This window comes from Vitis vinifera, chromosome 18 (assembly GCF_030704535.1).
Source record: "Vitis vinifera cultivar Pinot Noir 40024 chromosome 18, ASM3070453v1".
Lineage (NCBI taxonomy): Eukaryota > Viridiplantae > Streptophyta > Magnoliopsida > Vitales > Vitaceae > Vitis > Vitis vinifera.
In genome coordinates, this window is record NC_081822.1 from 21182236 (window position 1) to 21199155 (window position 16920).

The 16920-nt window shown below is 31.3% G+C and overlaps 1 protein-coding gene across 1 annotated transcript; it reads left to right on the plus strand.

Annotated features, from left to right (window-relative positions):
* Positions 1-10811: 10811 nt before the first annotated feature.
* LOC100254170 (laccase-15) lies at positions 10812-13807 on the plus strand. The gene is made up of 6 exons (XM_059735008.1): positions 10812-11007; positions 11258-11409; positions 11672-11916; positions 12008-12136; positions 12442-13392; positions 13525-13807. Exons 1-6 carry the CDS (start codon positions 10906-10908, stop codon positions 13653-13655), a joined length of 1710 nt encoding a protein of 569 aa, XP_059590991.1. The 5' UTR covers positions 10812-10905; the 3' UTR covers positions 13656-13807.
* Positions 13808-16920: the final 3113 nt, after the last annotated feature.

Below are 16920 nucleotides of genomic sequence, written 5' to 3' on the forward strand. Positions count from 1 at the left end.
ATTTCATTAAACATTTTAGTTCTGTAGTAAAAAAATTTATTCACAGATGAAAAAGACTTATTATTATTTATCTCTTGAGTGAGAGGATTATTCTTCTCAAGGAGAGAACGATGTTCAAATTCAAGAAACCTAACTTTCTCAAGCAAATTAGTCTTTTCAGCATTAAGCACATCAATTTTGTTTTTATGAGCATCAAGGATATCATTATTTTTCATGTAACTCTTAATTTGTCTTACATGCTCAACAACAAGATTACTCAAGAATTCAACCCTTTGTTCATTAGTTAACTCATCATCACTATCACACAAGTTCCATAAAAACAATAAAAGCTAACAAGTCATTGGGATCATACTTTGCATCTTTAGAAGTTGTGGAAGCACTCTCTTCGGAGTTAGTATTGCTTTATGTTGCTTGCATAGTGTGGACCCACATTTTTCACGTGCGCCCCCACTCGATCGGCGAGACTCGCTTTTATTTGTGAAAAATTAATTTTTGGAAAAAAAAGTTGGAGTTGCCACTTATTTTATTTTTATTTTAAAGGGAAAATAAAACAAAAAATAAAACCCTAAAAAATGACTTCACAATTTTTGGAAAAGCGTGTCTTTGAAAAACCGGAGTCTAAGTCGGGGGATTAGGTTACCTATTGGGAAGGTACCTTTAAAAGGTAGCACCCCTCTAAGCCCTAAAAAGGTCTCTACTGACTAAGTTGTGAGAGATATGACAATTAATTGGTTAATTATAGATACCTAGGTAGGCTAGGTGATTCCAAAAACATAGCATGCCTAATAAGAAAACCAATCACATCATGTAGAAAATTTAGGGTGCGTACTTGGACCACTTCTTGAGCGCTATCATAAAACATCAATGGTTAGTTTGAAAATATGGCGTGTAACATGCATTTTTATCAAAGATGATCAACAAGCATCGTGGCAATCGAGTATGGCATCAAACATAGTCATGTCTCATGAGAACATACACATTCATAAAATTTTAGGGTTGACGGGTAGAAAGGGCATACCTGATTAGCGAGCATCCACATCTCTATGGGAAACAGGGATATCTCAATAATATATATAAAACAAATTCATGTATATCATCAAGAAGAATCAAAAATCAATATATCAAGCGAACAATATTGAAGAGAGTGTCATGAATATCAGGCTCCCACCAAAACCCTGATTGATTTTACATGAATTGATTCTATGAATTCCATTGTTTAGAATCATGAAGTTTGTTCATGTTTGAGAAAATGGTAGAAAATAGTGAAAACCTATGCCAAAAGGAAAATGGCAGCAAAGAGTGTGTTAGAATCTGGATTTTATGCCTAAAAAGGATCTAAAGATGAATTTTTCAAAGCTGGGAATGTTTAGTTGAACAATGGTTCTAAAATTCAGTTTAAAAAGTAAATTCCCAATCAAAGAAGCCAGTAGGGGAGAAGGTGTGTGTAGCAAGATAGCCATGCTGGAAGTATAGTCTGGGAGTATGAAGGTGCTCATGATTCAGCTGTTGATACTTGCATGAAAAGACCCTTGTAGATTGCTGGTATGACTGGAGAAAAACTGACAGTGTTCGTTTTAGAGTTCATACTTACTAGGTTTGGGTATATAATTTCATCAGCAAAGGCATTCCAACCTAACTCTGGCTTCTCAAGATCACAATTTGCATTACTAGCAGGGAATTGTGGTGAAGCAATTAAAGCCCGGTTCCATATCTGATTCCTTTACTGCCACTCATCCTAGAATTTCAAGTCTTTGCTCAGAAGTTCATCTGATTCATCTATTTTCTCGCAGTTCACTTTTCGATTCTTCTGTAGTTTAGTTTCTGTGTTTTCCCGCTCATCATGAGCTCTACGTTTTACCCCTTCAGCAGTTTTAACCAGTTATTTGCAGCCTGCATGAGGAAGCTCACTGATTGATGCTCATTTCCATTTATCAAAGGTATAATTATGGCAAGAGCGTTAGTTTCTGATCTTAGATACTACTGTATTAAAGAAGAAAAGCTCTCAACTCTGTTTAGCGTTGTTGATGTCGTCATTAAAACTGACTTGATGGCAGCATGGCTCCATTAAAGACACTTTCCTTGACATCTCTAGCTCTACAAGATGCCCTAAGTTGTAATTCAAAAGACTCATATTCAGAGATCTTACTGCCAGTGGTGGTTGCTTAGCTTGCTTCTTTTAACCATTTACATGGGCAAAACTGAAACCCGATGCAGTTTTCCAATCTACAGAAGTTATTTCGTCTCCAACTTCTCACTAGCTGATGCCAATAATAACGACAGTATCATGACTTCAACCATTTCAAGTTCCCGCAAAGACTTTATTCTGAAAACTCCATTCTAAAATTCTGAAGTACTGATGCCTTGGAACCCTTGACTAACAAGGGTAGCTTCAACTTGTGTTTCCTGTCACTTGCTATTTTTCCTCTGTTTTCTCAATACTTCCCTCCTCCTATTTTCCTTTCCATCTTATAAACTGAAAATTATAATCTTGCCTGTATCAACTTTAAGAAGAACGTCAATCTTAATTAATGCGATTTTAAGAATCGAACCTTGTTTGGAATCCCAAATCGGATTTGTATGGCCTGTAGTGCAAGAGAAATCGCCTTTGTGGAAATAATTTTAGGTTCTTCTCCTTGCATCTCCTCTCACAAACAATGTTGAGCACCTTGTTTACTCCTGACTCAATTCTCTCTGGCTGAATCCCATCCTCAGGCCATAAGTTAACTTCCATAGACAGCTGTACAAAAAAAAAAGAGGAGTTTCTGCTCCAAGTGTCGGTGATTTCCAATATCTATGAAGGCTTCTTATCATCAGCTTCATCGCATATTTTATAGGTAAGATCAATTTCTGCAATCTCTTCCTAAAACTGCAATCACCTCACTTATGTAGTCTATCATTTCCTTTAAATTTCAGCCATCAAGAGTATCCGTTAACACTATTGAATCTCACCCACATATGTAACCACTTGAATTCCTTTCAATTCTCTACTGAATTCATCCATAAAAGTCATCTTAAATAGCCACTGAACTCTTTTGGACTGGCCATTGAAAATTTGACTACACAAAGTGATCTAGAATTCTATTAACATAAAGATCAGCCGGAGCCAATGCAGCACAGCACTGCAGCACAAACAGATCAAACTTTAATCCCTGTTAGGACCAGCGAACTGAACGGTACCACTCACATGATAATAGCGCGGCATCCCCATTCCTCAGCCACATTCCATCATGAACCTCAACACAAAATAACCTAATCCGCATAGGATGCTCCATAATGAAGGCAGAAAACCCGTGAGGATGGCAACCTCCTAGAACATGCGCAAAGGAATCGCTATAAACATCTGGAAGTGGATTAGCAGCACTGGTACTGATCATATATGGCTTAGTAGCTTCGCCGTAACATCTATTTAATGTTGTAAAAGAAAAGAAAGCAGTCGCTATAAAGGAATATGAACGGATATATCCTGTGAACCAACATCATAGAGTATATCTGGCCAATTTGATTGACTCAGAACCCGTAGGGCATCTAATTCTCCTTCCATGGTAATATCATCAAAACTCTGAGCTTCATTTGAACTAGTAAATTTACTAAAAATATATTTGCCCTTCCTGATCTTAGATGATGCTTTCTTCAAAGCTGAGAAATTGCTAGCACAGACACTGCTGGTATTTGGAGATAACACATTAAGAAGAGCTCCAGATGCATTATCTACTCCCAACCAATTCTCAATAGACCTTAAGCACTCCAATATCAACCATGTTACGGAGGCAGGAATTAGAAATTGGCAATCAGATTTTGCTTCATTGAATTTTGTACCACAAACAGGGGTTTCTCTGGAAAGCTGTCCTACCTTTGAATGCCTTAGGCTTTCCTTATCATCCAAATATTGCTTTTGTGCGTTGAAAAGTATCCCAATATCAGTCTCTTCAGCTTTGGAACCAGGAAATGCACCTGCCACCAAGAGAGAGTGAATATTTGCCATAGAGTGGCCTAAAACAAAAGGATAATGCGTGTTCTTATTTTCTTCTTCTATGTGGAGACCTGTTTCTCTCTTTTGAGGGTTCATCCCTTGCACAAAAGCCAAGAGTTTCATCCAAATTCTAAGGACATCTCGCTGGTCATGGGTTATATATTCAGGTACAGCAACATGACTTATAACAAACCTAATATCTTCAACTACATGAAGAGTGGTTTCATACAATTTCCCCACTTGGTAACCTGTAATCGACCATCCTCTCCAGCACAAGAACAAAAAATGTCTCCTAAACATCCCATTAGCAGGGCCAGCAGATTCATTTCCTTCACAAGACGTGGAGTTAGAATTGGCACTGTGAAAATCTGCATAGGAAATATAGATAGTAGTGGATAATTCTTGAAAACAGAATCACTGCACCCTTTTATGGCTTCATTTACAAGAATTGGGTAATGAATCAGAAATACTTTTGCAAATTCATATTTAAATACAGGTTCCCCCAGCAATTTCAGAAGCAGTTCATGGAGTTTCCTTGTGACTCTTTCACTTAAGAGCCTCTCCGCCCTCACCAGACTATCTAAGAAACCATCTGATTTAAACCCCCTTTTTGAAATAAAACTGAGCAAACTTTCACTGTACTGACAGAACTCTGTAAGCATCTCAACCGCCACAAATGTTAGCTCATTTGCAACCTTCTTGAATTCCCCAATGCGATCACTCCCTTTATGGTATTCCTGACATACATTTTCCGCAAACAATAGTTTGTTTTTTTTCCAACAAACAAGTGGTGCATCAGAACAGGTCCTTCAGATTTAGCAAACTCCTCTGACAGGGGCTGTATCTGTTCTGCACCTTTATGCTTTGAACAAGAGAGAAGGAGAGCATTATAAACCATGTACTTATTTTTTAGGAAATTAATATAAAAGGTTAAATACAATTTTTTTTTATGAAAAATATATTTTCTTTTATATTTTATTTTAATTAAAAATAAAAGATTTTAACCAAACAAAAAGTTAAATCCACAATCAAATTAAAATCATAAGAAAAAAAGAATATAAAAGCACCATCAATTATTGTGATTTTGATGTGATAAATTTAAAATTAAAATTTTAAAAATATATATATATATATATATATATATAAATAATAAAATAGTATTATAAAGATATTTTTACTTTTACATGTGATAGAATTTACAAAATAAATAATTTTTTTGTTTAGCATTAATATAAAAAATCTTATATCATAAACCTCTAAATAATAAAATAAAATATTTAAATTTAAACCTTAATTTATCAAATATATTATTATATTTAAAATCATCAAGTATATTATTTGTGAGATAATATTTTAATTTTTGTCCATTATACATATTTTTTATTTAATTTGTTATATCAACTATTTATTATATAATATCATTTTAAGTTTAATATGTCCCAAAAATAATTATAATCAATAAATATGAAGAAATTAGAGACTGAAAAATAATTAAAATTAACGAATTTTTATGAGAATATGAACATATTAAAAAGAATATCAATGGGAAAAAAGAAAATAACAATAAAAAAAATGTAATAGGTGACCATGGATTATGATGGTAAAAGAGGGGAAAAAAAAAAGGAAAGAGAAAATAAAAAAAGAAAAAAGTGGGAATGTGGCAAGTGGTAAGTGAGATGTGTGAGAGAGTTGATGTGAGAGAAATAAGAAAAATAAATTATTCATGTACTTGTTAATAGGTGGTATTAAAGTGGTGTGCACTTTGTAGTGCATGAATAGACAATATTTTTTCTCATCTTACATTAAAATTAAAAAGGTAAAAGGAAAGTGCTAAAAATCTCATATTTTTTTTGGGTGATATATGGTTACATGATTTCCCCTTTAAAATTTAGGAATTAAAAATAAAAAAATAAAAAATTAGAATTTATAGATTAAAAATTAGACTAAAAATAAAATTGAAAAAGTCAAAGTAAGGAATTTAAAACATAAATTAAATATTTTATTAAACAATGTATGCAAGTAAAAAAAAAAATCCTTGACAAATTAGTATCTACAACAATTACTACTTTTATGACATAATTTATGATTTTATTCTTAATAACAAATCACTTTTTAAAAATTAGTAATTAATAATTAAAAATAATAAATACACAGTGAGATTATTTAAAAATAAAATTATCAATTATTAATTAAGAAGTGGTTGGATACTTTACAAAAAAACTTTTTATGTATATAATATATTACTATTATATAGTGTATTTTTTATTTTGTAAAATAGTAATATTGTAGTTATGCATATAGTACAATATATTATATCATATAATATTTAACTTACAATATATATTTATTAAAAATATATGATATCTTTATACACACAAATTATATTTGGAATTCTAGATCAATGGAATGTCTTTAGAGAAACTAGACTATTTATTTGATAAATTCCAATATTAACAATTTTTTTAAAAACCAAGCAATAATTAAAAATTATTCCTACTAGCTTAAACTAGGTAATTAAATATTAATATAAATTTACTTTTTGAGTGAACTAGCTTAGGGGTTGCAATTTGTGTTGGTGGGCCATATTTATGTTGTGTCAAACCTGACACGAATAAGAATCTAGTTAAAAACATAAACCTAAAATAATCCATAATTATTAAACAAGTAACATGTCATGTAACTCATTTGTCCCATTTAATAATTAGGTCTTGTCATTTAATAATTAGGTTGAGTTAGGTTTTGTGTTAATTTATATCACTAATATGTTTATGACTCAACTGACCTATTTATTTAAAATGTGTCAAATATGGGTTAAATATTTTAAAGTTATAATTAAACTAATCAATACAATTATTAAATGAATTAATTGATGACAAATTTTGTTATGCATGTTCACCCAAAGACTTCCTAGTTATTAAATGAGTTATATAGGTCAACATGAATTTGACTCAAACTCAGTTATACTCAACTCAAACCCATAAAAAGCATGTTAGATTCAAGTTTTGTTGACGAATTGTATCAAATTTTATCATCCTTAAACAAGTTTGATGTTGAATGATAACAAATTAGAGAACTATAATTTATTCATAACTAACATAAATTTAATTCTAGACTTCTGGATTAAAGTGAAAAATTCGAAATTGAGCTAAAATAAAAGTATGATGAATAGAAAACATTGGAATAATGCTGAAGTGTAATACTTGAACCAACATCAATAAAATAATGATCAAAATGAGATTAGAGTTCTACATCCTTTTCTTTTTTCCTTTTTCTTTCTATTGTATTTCAAACAAAAATATCAAACACAATAAAACACTATAAATGTCAATCATATAATAATTTATAATATATTTCAATTATCTTTATAACTATATTTTTTATATAAAAAAGAAATTGTGAAAAAATGTATACAAGTATAAAAATTCCTTTACAAGTTAGTAGCTACAGTAGTTACTATTTTAAGGTATAATTTATGATTTTATTCTTAATAACTAATCACTTTTAGTAAATTAGTAATTAATAATTAAAATAATAAATGCACAATGAAATCATTAAAAAATAAAAAATAAAATAATCAATTATAAATAAAGATATGGTTGAATACTTTACAAATGAAAAATAAAAAAATTACACATACATGTTTTATTTTGTAAATAGTAATATAGTAGTTAGGCATATAGTGTCATATATTATGTCATATAATATTTATCTTGCAATCATATATATATATATATATATATATATATATATATATATATATATATATATATATATATATATTAATAATACATATCTTTATAAAAAAACTCATATTTGAAATTTTATGTAAATAAAATGTCTTTATAGATGGTAGGCAATTTATTTGATAAATTCCATTCTGAACAATTATTTAAAAACTAAGTAATATTAAAAAAATTCTATTAGTTTAAACTATGTAATTAAAAGTTAGTATAAGTTTACTTCTTAAGTAGACAAGGTATGATTTTGAATGAGAACAAATTAGTGGATTATAACTTATTCATAACTAACTTAAATTCAATACTATTTTAGAGTTGTATAGATAACTTTTGCCTAATATAATAAAAATCATTTAGTATTATTTATATTTGGGTAACATCATATAATAATATTGAAATTTAAATAAATTTATATTATAGGATATAATCTTACATGTCTTGAATTACCTTTGGTGAGGATAGTGATATAATGTGACTCTAGCTAATGAGGGTGTTATTAGCCTTTGGTATACCATTGATTATAAATCATTCTGTCCATTGGTAAAAGGCACAAAGTGAGACTAGCCACCTAATGCAAGTTCCACTATTTGGGCACAATGTTATTATCAACGAGTTAGAGTAAAATGTTTGTTTATGATTTATATTTGGGTAACATCATATAATAATATTGAAATTTAAATAAATTTATATTATAGGATATAATCTTACATGTCTTGAATTACCTTTGGTGAGGATAGTGATATGATGTGACTCTAGCTAATGAGGGTGTTATTAGCCTTTGGTATACCATTGATTATAAATCATTCTGTCCATTGGTAAAAGGCACAAAGTGAGACTAGCCACCTAATGCAAGTTCCACTATTTGGGCACAATGTTATTATCAACGAGTTAGAGTAAAATGTTTGTTTATGATTTGTTTATGATCTTCCTTATTGAACTATTTTTCTTAATTGAGTTTTAAGTTCATTCTGATCTATTATTCCACTTTTTAAGTATAAGTGATATTAGTGAGGGGAAATCGGGATAAGAAGGGTTTCCTTTGAAAACAACTTTACAATTAATTATTTAGGAGTTTTAAATTAAGAATGAATTTAGTATTGATTTCTAAAACTCTTTAAAGTGTTTGGGATGATATCCGAATTTATTATTTAAATATTTTTAATTAGCTTTGGGTTAGAAATTTCTAATTGTTTTTTTTATACTCTAATCATTGTTATGAATCAATTTGAGGAAGTTGTCAACTAATTACTTATTGGATTTGCTAGTTAAGGTCATTCATGTGCTGGACTCTTGGGTTTAACAAGTAAAATGACTATAGTGTCTTTGATCTTCGGGTGTCACAATTAATATATTTGAAAAACTATTTTCTAAAATATCTTTGAAAAATGGTTCATTGTTTTGAAATCATAATAGTAATTTTCATATTTAAAAAATAGAAACACAATTTTGAAAATAAGGCAAAAATAATCTTCACTTTCAAGAAATGTTTCTTGTTAAGGTAAAAATAGACATTCAAAATAATTTAATAAAATATTGCAAAAATATGTATAATATGGAGAAAAAATTTATATTAAAGCTCCACAAATAGTAGGGAATGTATTCCAAAAGTTTAAAAGGAAATGTGAGAAAAAAAATGGTGTGAAAAAATAGGAGAAAAAAAAGTGAAATAAAAAAAAATTTCACGTCTTAAATTTTACTCATCATTTTTTCTGTTTATAAATAATTTAAAATATATAAATCTTTGCATAATTTATTTATAAAATGATTTTTCTTTGTATATGGTACAATAAACCAAACAAGGAAGTTTGAATTATTTCTTATTTTAGTTTTCCTTTTTTTTTTTTTTTTGGGTTTTTTAGATAATAGTTTTTGTAAGCATGTTGAATGATTTCATCGCTTACCTAATTTTAATATTCCAAAAAAGAAATGATTTGAATGTCTGGATTGACCCTCCAACCGGACAAGGAATTTTCGATCCGGTTCTTATATTCCTTTGAATAATTTGAATGATTGTTTCTTTCCTGTAATGGAATCCGGTTCTTCTCAAAGCAGCGCTGACTTTTCCCTTCCTACCAAATACAAAGAGAAAATCTTGACTAATCTTGATAAAGGTACTGTATATATGCGAGGTCAAAGTTTTAAAAGTATTCTACATGTATTTGAAATTTATTCTAAAATAATATGTTGATTAATTTCTTGGTCAATTCTCAAAGTCAAACTTGTACGATCCACAACCTGATTGAAGCTGATCATACACAACCTGCTTTCTGAAGAACATTCAAATTACTTCTCTTATATTGATACGCGGCGAGGAATTGTTGTACCCCAGGAAAATCATCTTTCATGTATTTTGAATTAGATGTTTGAAAATGTGTGAATGTTCTCTTATCCGTTTAAACTAATTTATATGTTGGTGCATGCAATATGTCTTATCAAGATTAAAGCCGGTATGGAGGAAATATGCAAAGGAAACCAATATTTATTTGATGGTGACCATGTTGAATGATTTCATCGCTTACGTAATGATTCGAATGTCTGGATTGACCCTCCAACCGGACAAGGAATTTTCGATCCGCTTCCTATAATTGAATGATTTGAATGATTGTTTCTTTCCTATAACGGAATCCTATATTCCTTCTCAAAGCAGCGCTGACTTTTTCCTTCCTACCAAATACAAAGAGAAAATCTTGACTAATCTTGATAAAGGTACTGTATATATGCGAGGTCAAAGTTTTAAAAGTATTCTACACGTATTTGAAATTTATTCTAAAATAATGTGTTTGATTAATTTCTTGGTCAATTCTCAAAGTCAAACTTGTATTTTGAATTAGAAAATTCAAGAGATTCTAAGAAACTCGTCTTCAGGCATTTGGTTTATTTAAATTTTGGTAAGTGATCAGATATCATACACAACCTGCTTTTTGAAGTGGTCCTGGAAGAACATTCAAAACCAATACACATTCAGATACGCGGCGAGGAATTGTTGTACCCCAGGAAAATCATCTTTCATTTCGAGAGAAACCAGCTGTTCAGGTTTCACCAATTCTAGTTTTGGTTCTCTCCAGCCAGCCTCTATAAATACCTTTAAGAATTCATCTATTCATGTCAGAGAGAAGATAAGTCGTGCTTATTAGAAATAGTAAGAAAATTGAAGGAGTTGTGTTTAGGACAAGAGAAGAGGCTTTTATTCCAAAGAAGATGTGGCTGATCATGAAGGTTTTCCTCTTGCAAATTTTAGCATTTCTACTTTTTGGTGGTGGCATCCATTGCCAAGCTTCAACTCGTCGGCTTACTTTTGTGGTAAATACTATATATGATTCTAGCCTTAATGCCAACTTCTGATCATAATATTTAGGGAGCAGTATGGCTCTCATTTTCCACCGTATGATCCTCATGGAGTCTTCGGGTACCCTGGTGTTGTTGAGTCGCTCATGCATGCTATCAATTTCTAATTGGTTATACTCTTGCGTGAATGGATCGATGCAACTATTCATACATGTAATATTTCGTTTGGGATGAGGTTACATGGTTAACTTTTAATTGGTTGCAGGTGAAGGAAGCTTCATATACAAGGCTTTGTAGCACCAAGAACATCTTAACAGTAAATGGACAATTTCCAGGACCAACTATATATGCTAAGAAAGGAGAGACGATCATTGTTGACGTTTATAACAGGGGAAAAGAAAATATCACCATTCACTGGTAGGTCCCATGCATGTCTCAAAGAAAGATAGTGGTTGGCAGCATGCCTGCATGGCATACATTCTTTTATTTCTAAGTGGGGGCTACAATGTATTGCTTTGCAAATAAAGTCAAATTTAAAATAATATTTTAGGGTTATTTGCATCAGTTCCATTGAAATACAGTTGATGCCTCTTGTTACTATGATAATATGCTGCTACATGCCATCTTTTGTTAGTCCAAAAATTAGTGCTAGTTTTAACGTATAGTTATTGTTTTGCAGGCATGGGGTGAACATGCCTAGATATCCATGGACAGATGGTCCCGAGTATATCACACAATGCCCAATTCAACCAGGGTCAAAGTTTAGCCAAAAGATCATCCTTTCCTCCGAGGAAGGCACTCTATGGTGGCATGCTCACAGTGATTGGACCCGAGCCACCGTTCATGGAGCTATAATCGTTTATCCTAAGAATGGAACCAAGTATCCTTTTCCCAAACCTAATGCAGAAATTCCCATCATATTAGGTATAAGTGTAGTTACTTTTAAAGGTTAATTTACATATCATGAATTAACCAACAAAGCGAAATCTAAATTATTGGACTTGTTGAAATGCAGGACAATGGTGGAAGAGTGATGTGAATGCGGTTCGAGATGAAGCGCTTGCAACTGGAGCTGACCCCAATGCCTCTGATTCTTTATTGATAAATGGACAACCTGGTGATCTTTTTCCATGCTCAAAATCAGGTACAAATTAAGTTTAACTTCCCATTTTAAAATTATACACGATTTCATTTTCTTGTATGTTGACCATATTACTTTTTCTTATTAACATCAACATATTTAAAGCTTAATGCTAAAAAAGAGGAATATACCTATAAGGATGGTAGAGCCATGATTTAACACATAAGAAAAGGCTAGTCCGAATATAATTTTGAACTATGGAGCCAAATTTACACCCTTAATCACTTCATAATTGGTGGATCCTCATGGAAATTTTTCTTTTTCTTTTCACTAGTCATAAGTATAAAAATTTCCCTTTTTAATTGCAGGCACATTCAAGCTAACGGTGGATCATGGAAAGACCTATCTACTTCGCATAATCAATGCTGCCTTGCACGAGGCTCTCTTCTTCTCCATTGCCAAGCATAAAATGACAGTGGTTGGAACAGATGGTAGCTACACAAAACCATTGACACGAGATTATATCACAATATATCCTGGCCAAACCTACGATGTCTTACTAGAAGCTAACCAACACCCGGATCACTATTACATGGCAGCTAAAACTTATTCCATTGCCCCGGCAGCTCGTAATTTTTTTGACAACACAACCACCACAGCTATTGTACAGTACAGAGGATACTACACTCCATCTTCACCTCTCTCCTTGCCTTATTTGCCTACATACAATGACACAAATGCATCGGTTCAGGTCATGGCCGGCCTCCGAAGCTTAGCAGTTGCGGAACATCCTTGCAATGTCCCATTGAGCCCGAGCACTAAACTGATTTACACTGTTGGTATGAACTCGTACCTATGCCCCAATAATTCATGTGCAGGGCCCAATGGGACGCGGTTCTCTGCAAGTATAAACAACATAAGCTTCCAATTCCCTACAATTGACATACTACAAGCTTACTATTATAACATTAGTGGTGTATATGGAGATAAATTTCCTAGTGTTCCAGAACTGGTGTTCGATTTTACCACTGATATTATTCCCTTAGAGTATCAGACGCCGAAAAACGGAACAGAAGTAAGGGTGCTTGAGTATAACTCCACAGTGGAGATTGTTTTTCAAGGGACAAACTTGATTGCGGGGACACACCACCCAATGCATCTCCATGGATACAGTTTCTATGTTGTTGGATGGGGATTTGGGAATTTCGATAAAAATAAGGACCCATTGCGCTACAATCTGGTGGATCCTCCCCTTCAGAGTACCATCTCTGTTCCTACGAAAGGTTGGGCTGCAATCAGATTCGAGGCATCCAACCCTGGTATGTTGCAAGCACTCATGTGAATTTTTTTTTAAAAAACCCTTGAAATTGCCAACCTGCATACCAAGGAAATAATTTTTCTTAATATTGCAATAAGTTAGGTGTAATGTTGGTATATTTTCTCTATTGCAGGAGTGTGGTTCATGCACTGCCATGTAGAACGCCATCAAACTTGGGGCATGGAAACTGCGTTCATAGTGAAAAATGGTAAACACTCGGAAGCTCAAATGCTACCTCCGCCATCCGACATGCCACCATGTTGAAGCTGCGAAGAATTAACATGCCAAAGATTTCATTGATTGTTTTCATTATTCAAATTTCATTATTTATTTTTTGTTCAAAAAAATTGTAGAATATTGTAAAGTTGTAGAATACTGTGTTTGGATTATTATATAATTTGTCAATTTCTTGGATTGTTAAAAGTCTACAAAGATAATGTTGTAGAATAATCTTTGAGATATGCAATGGTGGAGTTTGCCATGGAAGTCTTGATTTGACAACTTTTGCCCATTCCAATTTTATTCAACATTATAAAATATCATGTTGTATTAGAAAAGTTTGAAATTATCTTTCATTTGACATTTTTTACTTATCCATATTTTATTCCAATTCCATACAAGGTTAGGTATCATAGTAATAATTAAAAATTATAAATGATATATTTTAGATTAATTGGATTATTCAAATATTTTAAAATTAGACTATGATCTAAATGGATACTTGTGAAAAAGGTCATGAAATGATTTATTTAATTTTTACTTTTACAACTCAAAATATTTTGCAAATAAGAAAAAAACTTTTTGAAGTCTTACACAATTGAGATAAAATCAGTTTTTTTTTCTATTTATTTATTCCAAATTAAAATAAGCACTTTTTTCTAAATTTAAAATAATTGATATATAATTTATATTTTTACCTCCTATTTTAGTAACAATATCACAAGACTACACTAACAGAAAGGAAAAGAAAAAGAAATAAAAAATAAAATATCGTCCATTTCCATTCCATGGGGACAAATTGAGTCTAACCGCACACTAGAGGAACTCCAAGTCTATTTTTTAGTGATTTAATTACTTTTCAACCCTCATTTTTTTTTTTACATCAGAGTACATACTTTCCCGCTTCGTGAAATTTAAATAACTAGTAAAAACAAATCATTTTTTATTTTTGATTTTTTAAATGTAAGTTAAAAAAAGTTTTGGAAATTATTTTTAAGTGATTTTTTTTTTTCATTTTTAAAAGTGATTTTCAAATATATATATATATATATATATATATATATATATTATTTGGATTAGCTTTTAAGAGTTAAATAAAAGTTTTTGTACCTATTTAAATATATTTTTTAAAACTTATAACTTAAAAAAAGGTTTCATGTAGAGTCATAAAAATGTTATTTCTTATAAGAATTTTATAATTCTATTTTTGTTTATATAAGTTCTTTTATGTTTAATAAAACTTTTGCAATATCAATATTACCCGCCCCTTAAAAATTATTACTTTAATTTTGATTTCAATTTTCAGTAAAAGAAAAAAATATGAAGCTATCCCAAATTTGACCTTACTATCCACCTAATTAATTTTTATAAAAAAGGTGTTACTTTTTAATATTTAGAAGAGCTTTTATTTATTTATTTTTAAATCACTTCCAAATGAAATTTATAAGAAATAAAGAAAAAGTTTGCTTCAATATTAGAAAGAAATACAAGTTTTAAAACATGGATTGAAGCGATTATAGAACTTTGTTACATGGAATTTTGGAAAATTTATTTGAAGATAGTATTTTAAAAATTGAAATTTTCGGATTTTCGAAAATTTATTTGAAGATGATATTTAAAAAAAATATTTGAATTTTGGAAATTAATTGGAAATGGTATCTTAAAAAATTAAATTAAAATTTTTGGAATCTTGGAAACTTTGGAAAACTATTTGAGAATAGTATTTGAGAAAAATGGAATTTTAAAGAGTTATTTGAGAAATAAATAAATAAAATAGATAAATAAATAAATAAACTTTAACATTAAAAGAAGAAATAAGCAAAAAAGAATGTGGCTACTGCATGGTGCGCTGGGACCCACTTGCCATATATGTGACCATTGCCATATATGAGTATCTAGGACCCAAAAGTCACCCAAACGCCCACCAAAGACAATCAATTGCAATAGCAATGTGAAATGCTCGTGGGCTGGGACCCACTTGCCTAACAGACCCATTCCCAGTGCTCTCTGGTTGGAACCACTACTTATTCTCAATATCATATACACAAAGGTTGTTGATAAATCTCTTGTCGACGAGGCCACCAAACACGACGATCTTAGATTTTTCGATATTTACAGCAGCGTGGTCGTTTAGAGGTTGAGGAAGAGTCCCAAGAAAAATCAAAGGGCGATGCTCGAACCCAATAATGCATTTTTGTTCCTACTCTCCTGCTCTCTCTCTCCCCTCCTTCTCTGTAATTTCTCTCTCCACTTTCTGCAGACTTTTTTTTTTCCAAACCTCTCTGAAAACCCTTCCTCTAGACTCCTGTAGTCTTTCTCTTTTTCTTCTTCTTTTAAGACTTCCCACAAGACTCCCTTTTCCCACAGCCCCTCTCCTTTGCTTTTCTCTCAACCCCTTGCTCGGTTTTCCTTCTTTTTCTGTTCCTTTTTCAAAAACCAGTTTTCTGCCACTCCTTACTCTATTTTTCTTTTCTTCAAATCTGAATTCTCTCTCTTCTTGTTTTTCTCCTCTTCAAATCTGAATCCTCTCCCTGAAAACCTTTCTCACTTCTTCCAGACTTCCTTGGCCTTTTGATTTTCTTTCTTCCCTTTTAAAATTCCCCACACTGCTCCATTTTCCATAGCCCCTCTCGAAAAACCCCAGCCTTCCCCTTTTTCTTTGAAACTCCTTTTTCCCACGTATTATTTTTCCCATTCATTGTTTCCACAGCTCCACTTTTCCATGCGGCCTCTTTGATTTCCTATGGTGCAGCCTCGGTTCTTTGGTTCAGTTCCCTCCCTACACTTCTTAACTTGACAACCTTCTTGTTGCATTTTTGAGATTTCTCAAACTCCCATACAATAAATAAATAAATAAATAAGAGCTACAAAATAAAAACCTTATAATAAAAAATAAATAAATCATGCCAATTTGGAAAAGAAAAATAGAAAATATCAATACAGGCATATATGAGAAAAATCTAAGAATTAATTCTTGCTATAATAATAATAATAATAAGATAAGATCACTAATCACATGCAATTTTCTTAAAATAAATAAGTAGATGAATAAATAAATAAAATAAGAAAAATAAATAAATAAATATCAAATGCATATAATTAATAATCTAAATATTGAACTAAAACACAAGAAAATAAAAAATTCATCTTAAGCAATCAAAAATCAAAATCAAGCCAAATACCACTACAAGGAAAAAGGTATATGGTGACATTTATAACGAGTCACCATAAACATAGGGTGTCACTACAACATATCGTCACCTTCTCCACTGACACCATAGAGGGTACCAATTGGTGACGTATTTGGAAG